This window comes from Astyanax mexicanus, chromosome 3 (genome assembly GCF_023375975.1).
Source record: "Astyanax mexicanus isolate ESR-SI-001 chromosome 3, AstMex3_surface, whole genome shotgun sequence".
NCBI lineage: Eukaryota > Metazoa > Chordata > Actinopteri > Characiformes > Acestrorhamphidae > Astyanax > Astyanax mexicanus.
The window spans coordinates 53,265,445-53,288,395 of record NC_064410.1 but is presented as its reverse complement, the minus strand read 5'-3'; the positions used below and the strand labels follow the sequence as shown (position 1 = coordinate 53,288,395).

Below are 22,951 nucleotides of genomic sequence, written 5' to 3'. Positions count from 1 at the left end.
CTGTAAAATATATGTACAATTAATGTTAAGGAGAATTAAATAGTATCCAATAATATAGTTAGGTTAGCTAGTTTTTATATTACACCCCTATAAATCACTGAGGCTTACATACATAGTGGCACATGTGAGAGCACAAAAAGACAGTTTTACCATAATTTCATAACAAGAAACTAAAGCTAGCTTTGTTGTAGGTTTATCTCTAGTTAGCTAATCTAGTTCATTTAACTTACAGCTACAATACCTAGCCTAACTAACCAACTAACTAACTAACAGCTTTTAAAATAACTTACATGTCAAATTAATTTTCACAGAATTAAATATTGTATTAATATAGTTAGCTAGTTAATTAGATGTTGCACTGATATAAATCACTGAGTCTCATATACATAGTGCCACATGTGAGAGCACCAAAAAGACAGTTTTGCCTTTCTTTCATAACAAGCATCATACGCTAGTTATAACCTAGTGTCTGCAGCTGGTCAGTAAGGGTGACTTAAAGTAAACATATTTGTAAAAAAGTAGCTACTATAGTTAGCTTAGCTTTGTTTATCTCTAGTTAGCTAACCTAACTAGTTTATTTGACTTACAAAAATTGCTACAACAGCTAGCCTAACTAACCTAGGTTAAATAATTTCCACAGCTAGGCTAGGTTATATATAGGAATAAAACGTATAATAGTGTCACATGTAAAGGGAGCTACCTAAAAAAATAATTGTGGGCTCTAAAACATTGCCTTTTTCTCATAATAATCCTTATAATGCTAGTAAGCTAGGCAGATGGTCAGTAAAAGGTAACTTAACGTAAAAATACCTGTAGGAAAATACTGTGGCTAGCTATCTATAGCTTAGCTGGGCTGTAGGTAGCTAATATATTGTACCTGATAGCAAAGAACATTAATTAAACGTTATTTTTTAGTTGCATTACGCCCTTTAACGTTGCTGATGGGAAAACAACCTGTAAACAACATTGATTTAACTAGTTTAGAGCTAACATTCTCTCATCTCATCTCATTTTCACAATGCTTATTGGCTAAAGGCGCTTCCCTTTAATAACAATACGTAACGTTATTATTATTTAAATGTCCCTTTCTACAGTACAAGAAGTAGCTAGGCAACAAATACGTTAATTTAGCTAGCTAGTTCACTAATAGCTCGCTCTTTCACACTTTAATAATTAAGGTTATTTTAAAAGTCATTTTTAGCTGCAGTCGTTAAGATGAAGAAAGTCTTTTCTAAGGTAGGTGATATTGTCTCAAAATATGAAGTAAACTCTCCGTAAAGTCTCCGCACATTGTTGCTTTAAGTGTATTGAGTAGATTAATAGATATGTTACCATTTACAGTCTATAATAATAATGTTAATTTTAGAAAGCTACTGCATGTGGTAGATTTATGTGGCTTTGTCTGGTGTTTAGTCTCAAAACACAGAAGTACATTTTTGGGAAACGTCTTCAAACAAACTACTCGTTTTTCTTTAAAGGTGGCAGCTGTGATAGGGCACACCAAGATGCATTGTATTCTAAAGTTTTACAACAGAACATTGTTATTTACTGTATACATTTACTGTAAAAAAATATAGAAATTGGTAAACCTGCAGTATAGTGTAATTACTTTACCACCAAGGGACATAAATATGAGGGGCAACTTCTGCTAAACCTTTCTGTAATTTGTATGGATGTACGAAAATGTTCATATAACAACATATTTGATATTATGTTTTGTGATCCTGTATTGTTTTAAAATTTCTAGTAAACATGTAAAAATTGGTGTCAGACAGTGGCTCATTTTGTGTTGTGTTTAAACCCCAACCACTAGACAGCAGTGTTGATAAGAGATCCCACTGTTCTTATTTTATAAAAAAAGCAGCATTAGATATATTCTTTGCTCACAGTATTGCAAAATATCACAATGTATTAAATTAAAAAATCTGTACTGTGATGTATATCACAATGCTTTTGCCAATGCATAGCTGTAAATTAGTAATTTAACCTACATTGATAGGTTAGTAGTAATATAATTTTACTACTAAAAGTAGTTACCTAACTAGCTAATGCTGTTAGCCTGACTGAAAGACTGAGATTGGCTTGTTTGTTGTAGCAGTTTCTGCAGATTGCTTTTACTCTGCTCACTTTTTCAACCTACTTAAACAAGATAACATTTTCCAATACATTTTGTCTTAATCTTTTAAATACTTTTTTTCTGTTTTTTAGTTTCATATTTTAAAGACTCTTAATTGAGCTCATAATGGAACTGATTGAAATGAGCTGGTTGTCAAATCACAGACAGTGGAATCCATATACAATAGTGAGGGTGTAAACCTCTTTAAAGTGAAATGATTGGCTCTTGTGTAGACCTTTTTGAGCCATAGCAATGAACATGTAGTCAGATTCAGAAACAGTAAGCCAAAGTTCTTCAGTGTATGTTCAAAAGAAAGCAAGCAGAAGGGGCATGGAAATCTACCTAAACTGTTTGTCTAACATGGTATTTCTCAGAGTTGAAGAGATATGCAAATCCTAAAATAAATGACCAGTTCAGATTGATTGAACAGATTAATTCTGATTGGTTTAAAAAATAACGTACTGACTAGGGTTGTGTGCTATTACATCAATTGTTCATGAATTGGACAGAAACCAGAAGATCTAGAGCATTTAGTCCCACAGTTGCCACAGCTCAAGACAAAGGACTGTATTTGCCATCAGTCAGAAATCAAATCAGGATTTTATGGAAGGTGTGCAAGGTGGAAACCTATGCTGCAGATCAAATCAGGAAAATACAGGTTAAACCAGGACTTCTGTAACAGATGGATCTTCCGCCTTGCCAGAAAGAGTTTCCCAACTGTATAAATGAGCTGCTTTCAGAGCCTAGGCTGCAGCTGAGCTTGACTGCATTTTCCAGCCACTATGATATATAATGTTATAGAAGGCTTTTTGTAAAAGTAAATTAACCAGAAATAGACAGAAAAAATATGTTTAAAGCAATTGTGAAGATTGAACTGATAACTGTATCTTTCCTGGCTCTTTGTCACAATGCAGTTTTGGTTTCGTTTTATAAATGAACTTTGCTATGTATTATCATCATCACGTATGTTATCTACAGCTCCCTATACTTGACACTGATCGGTATGTAGAGTGTTTTCCAGCTGTTGTGCAGAATTTTGCCAAAATCTGACTCACAGCAGCAGAGTGTGTGTAACAGATTACCTTCAGATTCCTCTTATTTCTGTAGATAAATAAGGATTAATCTACAGTTACAGTAGATACAGAAATCTCCATTGTAATCTGTTGCATCCATACTGCTTCATAACAAACATGCACATACATTTAAACACAACACTGGTACTTTTTGTTCTACTTTTTGCTTTCTTCAGCGTCTTGTAATTGGTCAGGAACCATCAAAAAAGGGGTTTCACACAGCAGACAAACCAAATTATGGTTCAGCTGATGACCACCTCTTTTGTTTGGGTCAAATTTGGGTCCTTTGGCCAAGACCACGGTCTTTGGCACCTTTAACACCAGCTTTGTAGGAGTCTTAATAGGACAGTCCTAACACAGAACCCCCCTTTACCTTGACTGCAACCTAGACTTTGGATCACAGTTAATATCTAATATAATGCCTAATCTAATGCAGCTGTAACATTTTTATATGACACGTGAAGTATTTCATAGACATACCACCTGTCTACTTAATCATAAAGAGCATAAAAGCTTAACATTTCTATAGATTACCATCTCATGGTACAGTGCCTGTCCTTTAGTGTGAATATGTAGAATAGATTACTTGCTGCTGCAGCAGTTGAGTGCTGTAGTGTTATTCAGTCTAGTGTTTTTAATGACTCATTGTTTTGCATGAGGTCGCTCCCTGATTATGATGATGGTCAGCCCTTCAGAATCTGATGATGTGAGTAGATCAGAGGAGCTGTGTTTCAGTAATAGAAGCAGAAATCGTTTTTTAATTTGCGACTCATAGTTGTATTTTATTGCACACTGTGATGAACTGAGGGACCTGTCTGTGTGTGTGACTCAGTGATTCATTGTAGTCTATGGTTAGGCAGCTCAGTAGTAAATGAAATTGTTTAAACCAGGATCCAATCTCTTGTACGTTCTTGTGAAATGCCACAGGGCTGGCACCAGCTCCAGTGTAATTCCATGCTTGACTGGCATGCTGGTTTATACTGTCTCCTCCCATTGATCAGAACCTCAGTCAGCGTGCCCCGCAGCCATGAAAGCTGTATCAATCTCAGCTAAACCCAGCACAGCACATCGATTCTCTATACTGGCATCATGTTGACATGGCAATTATAGTGGTCTGACTGGTAACCACCAGGCAAATCTATGTGTTGATTACAATTGATGCGCCTCAGAGACCTCACGTTTTCCCAACCGACTAAACAAAACGAGGAGAAAAAAGTCCTGACTACATAAAAATTAGGGCTGTACCCAGCTATTGCCTATTTTTTTTCTGTAATATAATTATCTAGCAATCATGTGCTACATATCCAGGCCAGGACTGATTACCACCACATTATGAAAGTCAGCAGTCACGGCAACGAATGTCTAAGTATTTAAAATCAGTAAAAGTGAAGCAGCATTTGATTAATAATCTTCACTGCAACTAATTTTAATTACGACATATATTGTTGGGCCTGCATATGGATTTGTGGAATAATAAGACAGACATCACGTATGTATTTTTGTCTAAAACAATCTTATTTTAAACTTTTAATAGCTGCGCATAAATGAACAACAAGACAGTTATAAAGAACATTTCATGTTGTCATGTGGATGTCTTTTATATTAAGAATGGCCAGCGAGAGGCCCAGTCATGTCCAGCAGTCACTGGAGAGTAGAGTCAGAATCGGACACATAGACCACGCTTGCACCAACAGTGCACTAAAATAAATCAAACAAACACCACCAAAACAGTGAACTTCAGTCTTTGAAGACTTGAACAAAGTCTTTCAGAGGGCAGCCCTAGTCACAATAAAGTATTTGTTCAGTTTTGCGATGTTGAGGCATTTTTGTGCGCTGATGTTTTGTCTGTGTGTGTGTGTTTTGAAGCTTTAGTATTTAGCCACATAAGTGGAATGTGTTATGATTTGTTGTCAGTGGTCATCTGTTTGAATGTGTAATTTGCATGGTGTTTTGTCAGGAAGCGAGGCTCTTCTACTTTCAGAATGCAGATTTATGCAAGGTCACTGCTTCCCTCACCATCTGAGACGTGCCTCACAGGAATATTTCCCTAACAGCTGGGCGTTAAACTTCTCACATAATAAGGAGTTGTTTTTCAGGAAAAATGATAGACAATGACAGAAAAGAAACAGAAAGTTTTCTTTTGGTTACAATTTATTATAGACAGATGGGTTGGAGGTAGAGAGTGGGAAAATAAAAGATAACGTCTTTGCACAAGTTTGGGCAACCCTGGCCCTTATTATATTTGTGTTTTTTGAGAGAAAAATAAGTTGGCGTTCTCGACAGAGACAAATTTCTGCATATTTTAAGGCATTATTACACAGACATGCCAAAAGACACGGGACAGGAACTGAGGGGTTATGATCGTGACCGGCAGCTTCTACCTAGAATTGTTCTGTGTGAACAGAAAGTCGTATGCAGCAGGTCAGTGTTCTTTAGCTTCCAAGGGAAATGACAAAAGTCATGAGAAACAATGCTAGATTGTGACAAAGTATAGCTGATTGTCTTCTCTCATTTGTTTCACTTTTTTGAACACATTAAATAAGTTATGTTCACACAGCAGATAAAGTGAAGCAAATCCAATTTTCTCACCAAAATAAATGTTTTTTAGGCTGTTTTCACTATCTTCATTCAAGCTTACTGTAAAATGACACATTATTTGGCATATTAATGCTTCCTTGGTTACTTTAAATTGTATTTATATACTTTCATTCCCGTTTTGACATTGCAGCCACATCCTCTTATGGCTGTGTTTAGCCATTTCTTTAGAAACGAAGAGCACTGGTGATTTGTATCTTCTAAATTAGTTCAATCAGAGATATCACCCAAGCTTACATAACTATCACACCCCTTTTTCTTCACTGATCCGTAAAATGAATTCTGATCTGGCTTTTCAGGCTGAGTCGTCATGCAAATTTGGGCCACTTTTCCTGCTGAGTGACTGTAGCTGAAGTTGGTAATTTGTTGCTCTGCATATCTCACACTCAGCAGTACGCAGCAGTACATACAGCACAATGAATTTGTATTCTACAACAACTTGCCTGCTGCTCTTTTCAACTGCTGATTGTCTGTGATGACATAATCTGTGGATGAAAACATGTTCATAATACCCCTGAGTGGCTCATCCTATAAAAGCACAGCTTTCAGCGCAGCCCTCTGAGACTCAGCGCTGCGTGCTGCTGTCATCTGGCTGGAATCTCATTTGGTGGAAAAGGACGCCGGGCCCCTCTATCCCTTGTCACACAGTGATGTGCTTGGCACTGAGGTGTATGCCTGGTCACATGGCGGAGTCAGATGCTTGGTGATCTGCTGTAAGCATGTTGAGGGTCTGAGCAGTGTCATGTGGTGAGTAGTTTGAAAAGGCTGTGCTTCCGTCTCTTACTGTGGTGCCACAATCGAGCAGGTGGAAAGAAAACCACTGTGTTGGGATGTGGCTGCTGTTGAATTTGGTAAAAAAAAAAAAAAAAAAAGAACTGCAAATAAGACTGGGTACTGAGATTTATTTTTATTTTTATTTATTTAGCCTTTATTTAACTTGGAAGTCCCTTGATATCGAGCTCTCTTTTTCGAGGGAGACCTGGCCAAGACGGCACACCATTTCCAGTTACAGAAAACCACAACAAAGTATTTGCAAATATATATATATATATATATATATATATATATATATATATATATATATATATATATTAGAAAAAACATGAAACATGAAAGTACAAAACAGACAGAGAATGCATTTAAGAGTAGTAATGGCATGTTTTCATCACAGAACTCTTCACCAAGATTTTAAACTCACTTAAGAAAAACAACTCATTAAGCTGTAATTTGTTTTAAAGATTATTCCAAGACCATGATGCAAAATAGGAGAAAGCTTTTCTTGGGAACCTTGTAGAGCAAAATTGTGGAAGAGCGAGAATCATAGCAACTGTTACGACGTGAGAGCAGATATACACACAGATATACACAAATATGTTAGGAGATTACCCAACATAGTTTTATAAATGAAAATGTACCAGTGCTGCTCTCTCCTTAGACTTAACAAAGGCCAAGAGACCAAATCATAAAGTACAGTGATGTGTGCGAAACAATGAATTGGATATAAAACACAAAGCACTGTCATGCAATGGATCTAAAGTGCGAAGTAAAAAATAGTCGGCATGCATATAAACAATGTCCCCATAAAACACTTACAAATGTAGTCTCGATATGTACTCTAAATGAGAGCCTGCTACATTTATGTACATTTATGGTAGTGAATAAATTGAATACTTTGTTTAATACTTTTTTGACTGGAACTTTTGGAAGGGGAATATAGCTGTTTAGAAAACAGAGGACAGAGGTTACTGTACTTTGATCAAATTAGTGGTCTCCCTTAGACTCCCTTAGACTAAAAGAACCATCCTACCAGTGCTGTGATATGTCCTCAAATGATATCATAATTTTACCTCAAGTAATATTAAAAAATGAGTATTTAAATGAAAAACAGACAAATACTTTTTCTTCTTTAATTTTGAGTTGCTCATGCCTGGTTCATACTACACAAATGGTATTGCTGTCTTTCAGCAAGTTTTTCTCAAGTATTTCAGTTCCTGACACAAAAAAATTAATTCCATTAATTTTGCATTGTGTGAAAACTGAGAACACACAACAACTAAATGCATGGGAGAACTAGCTATGCCATGCACAAGATACGTTGGTTGGACATGTGGATAACTGTCTACACAATCCTATTGTCTGTAGGTAGTTGCAGCTCTTGACACAGTCACTGACTGGTTCAGATGTTAAACCTGCTCGATGGAATCTCTCTGCAAATAGATAACGAGTGCTGTTTTTGCTCAGTGATAGAAGGGAGATGGAAAATGCTCTAATATCAATGATTAATATACATTTTTCCAGCCCCTTATTCAGATTTGCAGCAGCCAAATACCAGCAGTTGTTTAGAGACTGGTTAAGGTTACTGTACATCAATAGAAAATGAGAGAAAAGCAAGAATTTAGCATTCTGATTGCCTTGAGCTTAATTGAAACTCTCTTAAACTAAATTGCTTCACTTTGTCTGTGCCTGTAACATAACAAACACTGTTCGCTCGAGTAGCATTCAGGCTTAATTTCAGGCTTAATATGACCATGGCCATTAACCAGCAAAGGTAAAAAATCTGATTTAATTTCAGAATGACTTTTTGGTGAAAATGAAAATGTGTAAATGAGTATTTGTTGAATTGTTAAAAATACATAAGTCTACAGTTTTCATAAAAAGTTCCACAGAAAACCAGATAAAGATGCATTTGCTATATTCAGAGACACTTCTTTTAGCAGTGAAATGAAAAGCTTTATGCATAGAGCTTCATATTTATTTAAAGACTTATTAATAAATAAAACAGAGGTTTTCAGAGTCAAAATATTTACTCAAAATGAATGCATCAGCAGATCCACAGCAATCTCTTTCCTTTATATGGTCCCATCAGTCTCTTCACACTCTATTACAGTTGTCTTCATGGTGCTCACACTGAAGTTAGCTCTCTCAGCCCATCCCTGGAGCAGGGTCTTTTGGCCTGCTCTGCTTCTTCACATAATTTTTAATGGCCTCTGCAGGCCGAGCTCTGGGGTACGTGATGGAATCCCAGAGTGCGCTTGTTTTGTCATCAGCCGGGCAGCTCTGGCCCAGCTCACTCCCTCCCTTAAGCTAAACTGCTTCACTTTGGCTGTGTCTGAAACGTAACAAACGCTGCCTACTCGGGGAGTGTTCAGAGAAAGCAAGGAGCCCAATAAGCATCTGAAGGGAATGTTTACATAGAATGCTTTTGTAGATTTCGTAATTTGAATAGTTATGTTAAATATTAAAAACCTTAAAATGCCTTTTACTGGATAAAAATGCTAACAGATAATGCTAACAAAATTAAAAACTGTTAGCAGTTGCTGCCTTCAAATCCCCTCACTATTTACAGTTCACTTACAGTTGTGACTGATTAATAGCTTGCACAAAATGGACTAAAGTATTGGGACTAGGGTTCTCACAATACCAAAATTTCAATACCTAGACTTAAATACCGATTTCAAGTGTAGTATCATGATTCTCTTATCTTTTGTCTGAAGGTAAAAAATATAAAAATACTTTAACAGGACACATCTACATAATAATAATGGTTATTATTTGGTATTTGTAAGCTGAAAATGCAGTAGTCTTGCAGCGATGAGTTATTTGTAATGATTTACAGTAGTGCAGTAGTATTATTTGTCTGTTATTGGGTCCCCTTGAGTTTTTGGAATTGCCATGCTTGCTAACTAGATATGTGCCTCCTTGCTGCTATAGGAATTAAATAAGCATGCATGATTTGATTTACTTATTCAGAGTACCAGTACTGATTCAGATGCTCAGGCTGTATACAGTATTGAAAGTATTAGGTGCAACAGAATTGAATTAATTAATTGAGTTAATGACATTGTAGTATTGAAATAACATTAAACATTGATGCCTTGTGCAACGCTATTGGGACACCTGCACATTAGTTGTTTATTCCCAAATGAAGGGTATTAAAAAAGTCTATCCTTCTTTTGTTGGAGTTACTGTCTCTGCTACCCAGGAAAGGCTTCCTGGAGCACTGCCATTAGGATTTAATTGCATTCAGTCACAGGAGCCTTAGTGAAGTCAGGATATTGGATGATCACCACCCTAACTCATCTATCATGTATTGGATAGTGCACCATTATTCCAGAGGCACAGTTCTACTGGCACAGTTCTACAGGAATTTGAGGGTGTATTTACACTGCTCTAGCTCACTCCTGGCGTTAGGCATGGTGCCAATATGTTCATGTTTATCTCCTCCACAGACTCCTAATCTATAGACAGTATTTCTCTATGGGAAATAGCTGAGTATAAAATAGACAAGCTGTGTATTAAAAGGTTTGCCCACAAATATTAGGACATATAGTGTATGGTATTTAAAACTCGTCTTAAACCCAATCCGGACAGGATTATTTTCTCAGGCGGACGTCTGTGAAAAATATTTCACACTTCTATTCAGTGATAAAACTTTTGCATCCGGACTCCAATTGAAAAAACAGGAGGACCAGTGAGTTTTTTTGGCTTTTTCTGTCACATGACATCACATTCAGTAGCTTCTCCATTTCCACTCACTGTTGTGTTTACATGGATCTCCATGTAAACGGTCACCCAAAGTGTAACTACGGTGCATGGCGGTGGACAAATAGCTATTTTATGAAACACGAGGTGACGAAACTCATAAAACTCAACCTGTAATTTTCTCTGTAGACGTCTGAGAAAAACACATACATGTTCATTCTGGACAGGAATAAAATAACAGAGGACCCCCCATAAAAGAGAAAATTACCCCAGGACCCCCTGAAAAACTAATCCTGTCATTTAGCAGGTGACTTATTAGTGTCTTCAAAGCCACACTGAGTTCTAAAGGTTTGACTTATAAAGGCAGCATAGGCAGCAAGGGCTTAAGGCAGCTACCTTAGGTTTCGGACACAGCCCTTGTTATTATTACCCAGTCTAAGGTTACTTCCAAGAACAGTGGCATTATTCTTTCTCTCCTTTTCTCCACAGATGGAAAGAATGACGAGGCTGGTGCGTTTTTGGGGTGAATAGACGATGTGTCTAACTACACTTTGCTGACACTAGCATAGCACTTGTTTATATCGGCTGCACAAACATCTGCAGGACGTATGCGCTTGTGTTCCAGCAGTCATATTTTCATTGCTCGTTTACCCCGAGAGCTGGAAGCTGTTTCTCCACATGGATCAAGTTTTGCATACCAGTGGGAATTCAGCAGCAGCTCAAGCAGAGCGGAGAGCAGCTGAATGTAGTAATAGTCAATGGCTAATATACCAGCCTCCCTCCAGCTACTGCTGTGGAGAGTCAGAAAGTGTAAGATGAGAACTCGAGCCCTGTGACTATAAAGTCACTATACATACTTTCATATATATATGCGCTCAGCCTGCTTTCATTTCTCTTGTGCCTGAATGTGGGAGTTTACTGGAAAACATTTATACCCTAGACTTATACCCATTAATACACTTACTTGGTATGTAGTCATTCAGAGCAAGCAAAGATTCATAAAAAAAACAAGAATATAGACTAAAAGTGCATGATGAATTCTTCTAAGGTTTTAGCTATGTGTATGGACAAAATCATTGAGACACTGTCTCTATTTGATTGCATTTAGTGACATCAGTATGTTGAATGGGTGGATCACCACCCCACCTCTCTACTAAATCAGCCCCAAAGTACTGGATGGAGCACCATTATTCCAGAGAACACAGTTCCACGGTTCCACAGCTCAATACCGAAGGGGTTATACCAGTCTAAAATGCCCACGTCTGGCATTAGGCATGTTTATTTGCTCCAGATAGACCTATTCTATTGGCAGTATTTTTCTACAGGGCTTAGACAGTTTGTATATTTTCATATCTGTGTCAGCAATGGGTGCAATGTAAGGTAGATCACACAAACAAATTGGACATGGTGTATGTTAGTGTATATCCCACTGTTTAACTCAGACAGCTTGTTGTCCCACTTCTTAATTCACTTCTTAATTTACAAATCACCTGAACATCTCAGTTTCATCAAATGCATAAACCCCTTCCTTCAAATAATATCCAAGGCCTCAACAGTTGTTGACTTCTTTATACTTGGTCATGTCATACATATTGAGTATCAGGATTATATCTGGATAAGGCCAATCCATATAAAAATGGATTATAAAAGTGCAAACACACCCAAGACACATTTAAAACTGATACAAATCTGACCGAAACCAAAATTGCTCCCAGTGCAGATAGTCCGACTATCTGGAAATTCATGTGACTACCAAGTATAAATGTATGTGTTTAATATCTTACCAGGATCCAAGTGATATTCTAGTCACATGTCTGACCAGGTGTTAACAGTGTCTATGACACAGCTAAAAATATTACATATTATATATACAAGCTGATTAAAACAAATATTTTTTTAGATCTGTTGTAATACAATCAGTAATAAGGATGTTTGCGGGCACAACATTGTATTTAGTCTCCTTTTTAATGGAAACCACATAATCAAATGTATTTAATATTAATTTACAGTTATAGTTGTGATTTAAAGCAAGTGTGTGGTAAAATATGGTATGTCGTTCGGACACCCAGTGATGTTTTACCAACATTAGTTTCATAGCTACAGTACAAAACTACAGCAAACAATAAATACTACTCTTCACTGAACTATCACTTTAATAACAGAGCGCATGGAAAGTTCCTGTCTGGGATTACGGGTGAAGGACAGCGGTTAAGCTAAGGGGTCCATCGCTAGGGGAGGGGTACCCTTTAAATGCTCTGCTTTCTGCGTTTCAGGCTTGTGGAGCTCGCAGGAGGGGGCTGGCTTTGGCAGCATGTGAGCTCTTTACTGTGTGGGCACTGAGTGTCACTGTCTCATTTGGCAGGGGGGTGGGCAGTGGCAGAGCCATATGCTGATGTACTCATGGAGTAAAGCAACCTGGCTTACTGCATGGTGATGAATACTGAGACGTGCTTGCTGGCCAACTTGTTTGTAGAAGAAATACCATCTGTGGATTACAGGAATGCTACGTTCAGACATTTTGAGGTTTTGACACACGGCAGATTAGTGCAGTTCGAGACGAGAAATTAAACTGAATCAGCACTGACTTTGATTTATAACTAAGTACATTTAATTTGACACTGGGCTTTTTTGCATGGATTCTAAATCCAAATGGTCCATTGTTAATATTAGCACAATTCTGAAGTAATTAGAGCGATAATATGCCACAATATGTGCAACATTTTAAGAATACAGGGTCTACACTATTAAGGTAAATACTAACTAAGAAAAACTAAGAAACAAAACAAAATTTGGCTGATTGTCAAAGACTGTATCTGAGCACAAATTTTCACAAGTGTTTATTAATTTTCTCACTATTGTACCATTTCATAAATTACATATATTTCTTGGTTTTGTGGTTTCTGGCTTGGTTTTCAAAGAAAAGTAATTACTAAACTACATTTTTGCAGTTATATTTAACACTGAATATGTTCAATTTGGCTTTTTTTGCCATTGTGAACCATGACTTTTGTGAACTGTAACATTTCTAGTATAGAGTTGTGACAAACATTAAACATTTGTGTTAATGTAAAAATGAAATCTTGCATATTTCAGGATAACTTGACAAATAGCAAATAATGGAAACATAAAATATTCCATTGACGTCCATTAAGAGTTAAGATTTTTTTTCTTTCTTCTGTAAAGTTGTCTTTTTGGTGATGCAAGTTAAAAAAAGTTTTAAGCTACTTTTTAAGCTGCTTTATTTGTTCTTTATTTACTCTGTCAACGCTTCCTTTGCGTGCTTAACCGCTGTGGAAAGTTCCAAGATATATTTAGCTCAACAGCAATCAATTGTAATTATGAGCGCCCTTTATCCTCACTCAAACACAGATAATTGAAATCTCCACTGAGCTCTGCGGAGCATAAGAATGCACTTTAATGTCTGGGGTTTCCACTTGCCCAGCCTTATGACCTGAGCATGCTGTTCACTGCAGGTCACTGTCACATGTTGCATGCGTTGTATATACCTAATGGGTTACAATTTGATTTATTTTAATGAGATGTGCATTGGAAAAGCACAATATCAGAATGCAGAATCATTCCATTTTCCTTCTAAAAGAGAAACTGAATGTTGGAGAATAGACAGACTGCTAAATACACTTTTAAAAATGAAGATGGTCATTTCAGTCTTGGATTTTGTTCTGTCTGGAAATGAACTAATCAGTTCTTATAATTGATTGAATAAATAGTATTTACTTGGGAGGATACACCTACCAAACAGTACAAAGTTCAGGACTGGAAACAGGATCCAAATTCCAGATTTGAAAAACTTTTTTTCTGGCTCACACCTCTTATGTGAATAAGTGCATTTTATTCTATAAGGAATAGAATAATAAGCATTTTTTACAAGAATTTTAAGGAAATCCTAGAAACTAGTGGACTTTTTGACCTTCCTTAATTTTGGTTTACCATATATTTTGTTGCAGTTGATGCAGGGATGTTTAGAAATAGCTGTACGCTGTAGTGAACACTATGCATTAGTACTATTGTGCATTATTACTACTGCAACATTACTACTTCTGCTGTGCTCTAGACTTGTCCCATTACAGGATTGTTCTCATATAATGACCATTTTCCTTTTTTAAATGAGAATACTGGATTGAATTGTGAAGCCAGTACTGTGAATTCAATCAAATTGTAGGTTGAGTTCAACAATACAACTAGCTAAAGGTCAAATTTCATTAAAAAGTTACACTGCAGATACACAATATGTCACTTTGAGGAGCTTCTGATGAATGCATTCATGCACATGTTGCTGACACTGATGTGAAAATGTGAAAAACACAGCTTGTCTAGTCCCTGTAGAGATGTTTTGCTGAAGAATAGGACTCGAGAAGAAATTTTTTATTTACTTCAACAAAAGCAGAATGAACTTTTTAGTTTAGTTTTTGGCAGGTGTCTAAGTAATACACTTTATTTTTGTCCATGTAGGTAGTCTGGCTTAGAGACAGAATGTTCTCAGAGGTCAAGAGTGAATGCATTCATGAAAGTGTGAAAAGCTCTTTTCTGCTGATGGCATCTTGCTTTACATGGCTAATAAACAGTCATAGGCGTGAGATGGAGTTTTAGAGGTGACTCTGAGGCCGTCCAGTTCCTCAAAGAAGCTCATTTCTTAGGCAGAAATCGAGTACTGAAAGTCTGCGCCCCCAGCTGTTCTGAAACATCGATTTGTGGGGCGTTGGTGGCAGACACCGTGTCCAATGGATTTAAACTGTGTCCACATAATCAAACTCAGAGAGGGTACATTTCACGGAGACGGGGGTTGAGGCGAGGGACGGGGGGAATGAGCCCGGGAAGACTGAGATTTTGTTGATCTTTAATCACTGCGGGTCAAAAAGCATCCCGGCCCTGCCACGGTTTTGACGTGCTCGGGCGCATTAATGCGACAGCTCTGCGAGCGGGAGTTAATCTGGACTAATGCACTCTGTTAACACCCATCTGCGTGCTGTAAACTCCACTCTGATCTGCCCTCGCATCGTGCAGGCCTTCGTTATGCTGTTTAAATGAGGAGGCGGGTGGGGGGGGGCAAGGAGCTTTACAGCGGATTGTTTGAACAAATGCGTTTTTTATTTTCTTTCCAATTGCGAACGCAGGCGGCAGTCATTTCAGAACTATTCTTTTAGGATCATGAGTAAGCAGTCTGTCCTTCAGAGGAGGAATTAGCAGCCTGAGCAGAACAGACATGATATTATGTGTTTCCCCTTTTGCCCTAAGATTCAAATTGGAAGGAAAGTGCCAAAACCTCTCTTAGAGACATTAATATCCAAGCAAATGCTACAGAGCTCCAAAGCTCCAATGCAAAGTCAAGCTAGGTCACTTTAAAGCCTTAATGCGACGATATTTCAGTGGAGTTGCTGCAGATTAGTGGTGTAGCGGTGGTGTATAATCTAGATTTAGTAGTACACTATAGTAATACCAAGCTGTAGAGTCTGTTTATCAGGCAAGTACAGTCAAAAGATTGGACTATTTGACCTTTATAACCCTGCCCTTTAAATGTGTGGCATGGTTTGCATGGGTGTTTATACAGTAATACAGATTGTTTTGAAAATACTAAAGGTTAGGCTATGCATGTTATGCAGAAAGGAAACAGTTGCAGAAAGCAGAAGTAATATTTAATAAAGGGAACCTCAATATCAGCAGATCCTTCCGGGTTTTGTAGCCTTTGTTTTGTGATTAATTCAGAACTTGATATTTTTATAATGTTTCAATTAGTTACAGCAGTTTATATAAAAGAAACCCTACAAATTATACACACCTCTGAGAACTAACATTATGTGCCAAGAGATATTAGCAAGCATTATTATTAACTCTCAAACGGGAGCTTTTTTGCTCTTTCTTTAATCCACCTCAGGTAGCTGCATATAACAAGCCTTATTCTTCATTATCTGTCTAGGACAGGCTTTCTATTAAATTTTGAATTATTTCCATGAGGATTTGATTTCATTTAGTGACGAGAGCATTAAGTGGGGTCAAGCTGTTGGATGATCATCAGCTCAGCTCATCCCCAGCTCCCCAACTGCTGGAATACCTTCATATCAAAGAACACAGTTTCTCTGCTCCACAGCTCAGTTCTTGGGGGCTTTATACCTCTCTATCCCGCACCTGGCATTATACATGATACTAATAGCTTTATAATGATCTGCTCCTCCTCCTATTCTATTGGCAGAACTTCTCTACAGGGACTAGACAAGATATGTTTAGGAATTTGCACATCTGTGTCGGCAATATCTGCAACTTAAAGTAGCTGAGTTTCTGTAAAGATGCTTTGTCACAAATCAGTTTTACAAAAAATGTTATACAAATACTTGATTTGACTTGATTTGTGGAAGTCTCCATCAACATATGTAGCAAATCTTAGGAATGATCCGGTGCATTTGGTGAACTTCACGTTGGTCCTCCAGTATAAACACACATATTTCTGAGGCAAGCTTGAAACACATGGCAGGCTCCCCTGGGGCTGCTATATTTCTGAGGTTTCTCTTTGGTGTAGCCTTTGTTGTAGCAGACGTCATCGAAACGTGCTAATTAAACACAAGTCGTTCCATGAATGACTGTCACAAACGCAGTGTCTGGATTTGTTTGATGAACAAAGGAACTTTATGACTCATCATGAGCAATTTACAGTCTCTGCTGTTTCCCACGGACCAGTTAAAATTATCCTTATCAGTGAGTTCTTCATCAGGAACCAATCGGATTACAGAGCTTCATTCCATATGGAGGCAGTAAGCCATAGGTTGAGCTGACGGGGGCTCGTGCTGTATATGGGCTGGGGAGGGATAGACTGGAAGCCTCTTTCAGAATCACAGCGGGAAGGGAAGGAGCAGGGCCAGCTTGTGTGTGAGGTTTGGCAGCGATTGAAAAGCTGTTTTTAGCACCACAGTTTATCGGCAATCTTTATCTCATGTATGATGAAGGGCGGAGTGGGCTGTTTCAGAGCCTGGGCATGGAATGGGTCCCTGCGGAGCCTGTGCTTTCTGTCCCGATAAACTGCACAGCTTCGCTGGTCCACTGGGAAGAACCTACTCCTCTTTCTCCTCTTTGCTCTTCGTCATGAAAGATTTAAAGCAGAGACGAGTTCTGGTGCAGAACCTATTTCTGTTTGCTAGAAGTAAATTATTTACACAAGATAAAATATGAATTCAGATTTTGACCGTATGCTTTGAATGACCCCCTAAAGTGTTTCTGTCCTGAGGAAATATGAAATAAGTGGAAAAATTAAAAAGCAGTTTTTTTCTCAGACATTTACTTCTTTTGTAGTTGTGCGTGAAGTTTCTAAGAGGTCAAATTGGTGAAAGAAACATTTTATTATTAATTGAATTGGTTCAGTCGACTTTAGATAAAAAAATCTAAGTTGCTGCAAAGGTTTGAAAGCACTATACACTTTAGGACCTTATTTATACCTGGTCACTTCATGTGTCTCTGTATGAGTATGAGCATTATACCTGGATGAGGCAGAATCACATAAAATGCCAGTGTAAATGCACCAGATTAAGTCAGATACAAATCTTATTACGGATTACAAATTATGGATTACGGAAGTATAAACATGTCCATTCCTCCAAGATTCATCCAAAAACCAGTGAGCAAAATTTGCATATTCCATTCCACACAGCAATCTGATTTCTGTTTGACTAACCAGAAGCACAAGATACATATCCATGATGTTCAATGTGTAACAAACTGCATATTTTGGTAACTTAAATTAATACTTAGCATATTTGGATCAGTGCATTAGTGTATGTAGTAAATGTTAGCATGTTTATATTATGAATTTTAGTTGTGCATATATTGCATTTTTACTGTGCACCTAATATTTTTACTCACCTTTATATCTGTGTTAATGTAAAATGGCAGTAAACATGGTTTGATTTGAATAGATTCACTTTAATTTCATTTTAAAATAACTACCACCCATTCCTAAACCAACATTAAAGCACTCTTTTGTTGTACATGACAACTGGCCAATACTCTGATCCAATATTTCAATTCCTTAATTAGTACATCAGTAAAATGACTTTTTTATTACATGCATAATCTGACATAGTAGACTGATAATGCTTGTGTTTAGCCTACTTTTTTATATGACTGTTTTATAGTGTGCTTAATATTAGTTATGACCCAGTTTCACTGACCTCCTACTCCCTGCTGATGTGGCTGCCAGTTACTCTCAAATGCTGCAGAGAAATCACTTCATTTGTGAAATTTGCAGAACATTGCTCAGAAAAGTACATATTAATGGCTTTTCATTCCTTTCTAAAGTCATTATAAAAAATAGTTGCACACATAAGGAAGTGTGGGATTGCATCCAATATTTATTGAGCTACACACAGAAATAGTGTGTAATACATGTGTAATGCACCAGACACCTCGGCCTGATGGTGTTTTGCAATAATACATCCCACACAGATTAAATATTCCTGCAGTTTAGTGGTAGAGGTGGAGTTTTGATAGCATGTCAAAAATCATCCCACACATTTTCATTCCGAGATAAGTCTAGCGATGTAACTGGCCACGGCATAGTACCGTATTTTTCGTACTATAAGGCGCACTGAATTATAAAGCGCACTATTAATAAACGTCTATTATATGGTCTGTTTTAATACATAAAATGCACCAGATTATAAGGCGCATTTAATGCGACACTAGAAGCTAGTAACTAGTAGTGGGAACAGAGGTCTTGCCATGTTTTTTTTTTTTCTAAATTCATACATAAAGTGCACCAGATTAAAAGGCGCACTGAAAATTAATAGATTTTTGTGCGCCTTATAGTGCAAAAAATAACACTAAGGTGTGTGCTCAGAAAAGATCATCATTCAGGCACAATCAGAGCTTGGGTAATTGGTGTCTTATGGAGTCCTGGGCACGAATGGTACAGTAGTAGCAAAGTAGGGGTTTAATCACAGTTTCAGACAACAGGATGCAACAGTCTGATCCAACTGTGTGATGCTCCAGGCTGTTGTAGTCTATAGTGGCCTGGATGTTTTCTTCTGCAACAGTATTTAGTCCTTCCATGTGTCCTGATTTGCCTGGTCAACCCCAGGGAATCCGACTAATCTCCTGCATGTGCCACTATACCCCCGGTGACTTCCCAAACTGTTAATCCCCAGTGCAACTGTGCCTCTGTGTGAAAGGGTAGCAGGTCTGCAGAGCAGGATCCTGACGTGCTGACGTGTAGCCAGTTTACAGAGCAGGAGTCGTGCAGAGCTTGTTGAGAGGGATGTCCATTTCGGACATGTTGCCAGCTGTGTCTTGAAGATGATGGCTAAATCTTCCATTATGAGCCCCAGTCAGAGACCTCTTCACAGGTCAGAGGAACCTGCTGGAGTAAAATCTAATGGATGCTGTTCCAGGAACAGATCGTAAGATTGACTAACATGGTGCTGCTGACTGTAATGTTTCTACTGTTTCCAGAACAAAAGTAAAAAGAAAAAATATATGGCACTGTGCTCAGACACACAAACGGACACAAAAGATCTGTTCCTAGAGCAGTTACTGCGGGTGCTGCAGGTTGTGGATTAGTCTCACGTAATGAGATCACAAATCACCACCTGGTGCTATCGCCTGTGGCCTGCAACCTTTATTTACACCATTATTTTGTGATTCACCTGTGATTCAACATCTGTTTCTCAGCTCCTGTGTCCAAAACTTGTTTTATAGGCCTATTTATCAGTTTAGACCAACGACTGCAGAAAAACACGGATTCTATGGTTTCATTCCCTTCCGTTCTATAAAGATGAAGTCAAAAAGGTCCACTCTGTTGTTAATTTTGCAACTGGAGTCTGAGCAGCATTGCTCTATTGCTCGATCTCTATGGTGCTACACTTGCCTACTAATTTGGTAGGCCTGCTTTGTTCTTTTAGATCAAGCACCCTTGTAAGGGTTCAACCTGCACCATCAGCTGCCAGCAGAAGGCGGCAGCAGCGAGGCACTCATCCCCTGGGTTCCAGGGGTAATTAGTGCCAATTAGCTTCACCTGCAGGTTCCTGTATTTAAGGCTGTGTTTCCTGCTTGCCTGTGTCACACCTTTTTTGAGAGGCGACCGGTAAGGTTGCACCAGCCAGCAAAGAAAAGCAAAGAAAAGCAAAGAAAAGCAGAGAAAAGCAAAGAAAAGCAAAGAAAAGCTAAAGCTTGACTAAAGACAAATAAAAAGGAAGGCAAAGCAAAGCCAAGAAGAAAAGCAAGGCTTGTTAGATCCTAAAAGTTTCAGGGGCTGAATTGTTTAGCGCCCCTTTTATTTTGTATAAAAGAAAAAGAGAAGGAAACACTTATTTCAGTTGTCTGAGTTTCTGGGAAAAGCTTTTTTAGTTTGAGCCACACCACATGTGGTGTCTCCTTTGTTTGTTTTCCCGCCTTTTTTCCCTACTAGCACTCTTAAGGGTGCAATTTTCTGTTTTCAGCAGTTTCCCCCATGGTGTGGTGGAAGAGCACTGGGCTGCTAAACCATAGTTTGCTGGTTCAAACCCAACCACCAGCAGCTACACCACAAGTGCAAAATCACTTCAACAAATCCCCCTCTATCAGTTATATTTGATCATTTCCTTTACTAAAACAATAAACAGTTATTTTCAATTTAAACATATTTGTTTCTTTTGGCATACAGCCACTTCAATTTAAAGCCTGTTCTCACAGGTTTTTCCTCTGCGCTTGGGTCCGTTCCCTGAACGTCCCGTAACAACCCTAGAGGATCAGAAATGTATTTTTCACTGGATCCAATTCATTTCATTTGTTTTGTTACAGCCAAGGCTTTCAAACACTTTATTACGTGTAACACCACCTACTTATGACACAAAATTAATATTAAACAATATTAAAACATAAATGCATATTATGCATACACAACTACATTTAATCTGAGAACCCTGGGAATATTTTATGTGGAAAGAAGTTTATAATTCTATTTGATAGATATGTTAACTGCTAATACAGGTTTAGGGTTTAATGGCTTAAAAATAATCACAACTTAAATCGCAATCACAATATTCTGTGGAAAATTCGCAATAAGATATTTTGTCCAAATCATGTAGCCCTAAAAGACAGTTTAGGGAAGAACTTCGTGTATGCATTTGTAGCATAAAGAAAACCTTTAAATCCAGCCTCTTTTTTGCAAATCTCTCTTTTGCCTTACATCTCATTAACTTTTTGTTTTCTTCCTGTGCTAGTCACCACTCCCCTCCTCCACCCTGCAAATGCTATGGCCTCCTGACTCCCTGAAGGCCAAATCCTCTTAGGGGAAGGGTTGGATAGGAATTCAATTGCAGCACTGTGAGGATTCAAGGAGATCAGCCACTGAAGCAGTGAAATTGCTCCCAAGCTTTTATCTCCAGAGATAAGAGCCCATTTGCTGCACTGAGTGATGTACAACCTTGGCATAGCATCATTTTCTGATGTCTGTGTAAATTAACAGGCAAGAAATTTAACATGTTTGCACAAATTCTTTAAACATGTGCAGTGCAGTGTGTACAACAGCGGTGGCGGTCAGACTAAGGCCACTGCTGTGTATTACAGTGGTTCTCACACTACCCTGGGGGTCCGGAGCATGGTTAAGAAGCATCATTCAGCATTCCTTCTTTTAATGTTCTGAAAAGGACACTGTGGCATTGTTGTCCACAGGCCTTTTGCCCCTTGTCCGGTGGACACTCTTTCATGGCCCCTCCTACCGTGAAGAGGTTAATGAGCTGACACTTAAGAAGAGTTTCTTGTCATAGAAGGAAAAAGGCCAGGCCTGAGACTGGACAAAGCATCCCTCAGCCACTCTGGCGGTGGCTGAAATCTGGAGTAAATTAAACTCTGAACTGGCAGCTAATTCTTACATCGGTGTCCCTTAAGTGGAGGGAGAAGTTGCTGAAGTTGGTGGGGGGTTGCAGCACAAATCTCTGGCCTAATGTTAACCAAGGTCTTGCCTTGGAGGAAGTGTGGGTCATATAAAGGGAATGATGTGAGGAGCATTAAGAGCTATCATTAAGTGAGATCATATCACAGGATGCAGTGACCGATCCAGTGTAGAGTGGAGGATTTTTACACAGAAGCTCTGTAGGCCTAAGGGGCTGCTGCAGATGCCTTGCTATTGCTCTTCATGCTGTTCTGCTTTAGTAACGTTGATGCAGTTAGATTGGGTGAACAGTGAGACATACTTATAATGTTTTAAGTCTTAAAGAAGCATCAACAATATGACATTGAATAGGTTGGAATAGATAAACGATTGGTGGTCACACATTTTAAAAACACTATTCTTGATTATATTTCACACTCTGCACTGTACTAAATCCAGATATCCATGACTAATTGTGCTTATGTTGTGGTACAACTTTTGCATATGCCTGTGTACCAGACGTTCAGGCAGTATAATCAGGTTTTAATATTGCTCGTTAACAGCGTTGTAGCAGTGGTGGAACAGTGGTGTACAGTGGTGTTCATTGGTCTTTACGGGAAGTGTTGTCCAGCCCCAGAGATAAGAAACTCTTTTGTGACTGATAAAATCAAACAAGCAACTTTTTACCCACATTTTATTACATTCTCGTAACATTTATTACTTAACGTAAATTGACTTTTTGTGCTTTGTAAGTTTTGTTATAGATACAATAAGTGGTGACTACCATTATAGAATTCTCTGCACAGAGTGACACAAGAACATTTAGCACCATTTACA

General features: G+C 38.1%; 1 protein-coding gene across 5 annotated transcripts in view; it reads left to right on the top strand.

Moving 5' to 3' along the window:
* The window catches only part of sdc2 (syndecan 2), a 52,890-nt gene that overhangs the window by 722 nt on the left and 29,217 nt on the right, over positions 1 to 22,951 (top strand). The window contains exon 2 of one of the 5 annotated variants that reach the window (XM_049475479.1): positions 10,756 to 10,776. The exons of 2 other annotated variants lie outside the window; for them this stretch is intronic. In XM_049475479.1, coding sequence (XP_049331436.1) covers positions 10,756 to 10,776 — 21 coding nt within the window. Of the gene's footprint in view, positions 1 to 1,087; positions 1,237 to 10,755; positions 10,777 to 22,951 lie in introns of those variants that run through there. 2 more of the 5 variants (XM_022683334.2, XM_022683335.2) reach the window with 2 other exon arrangements.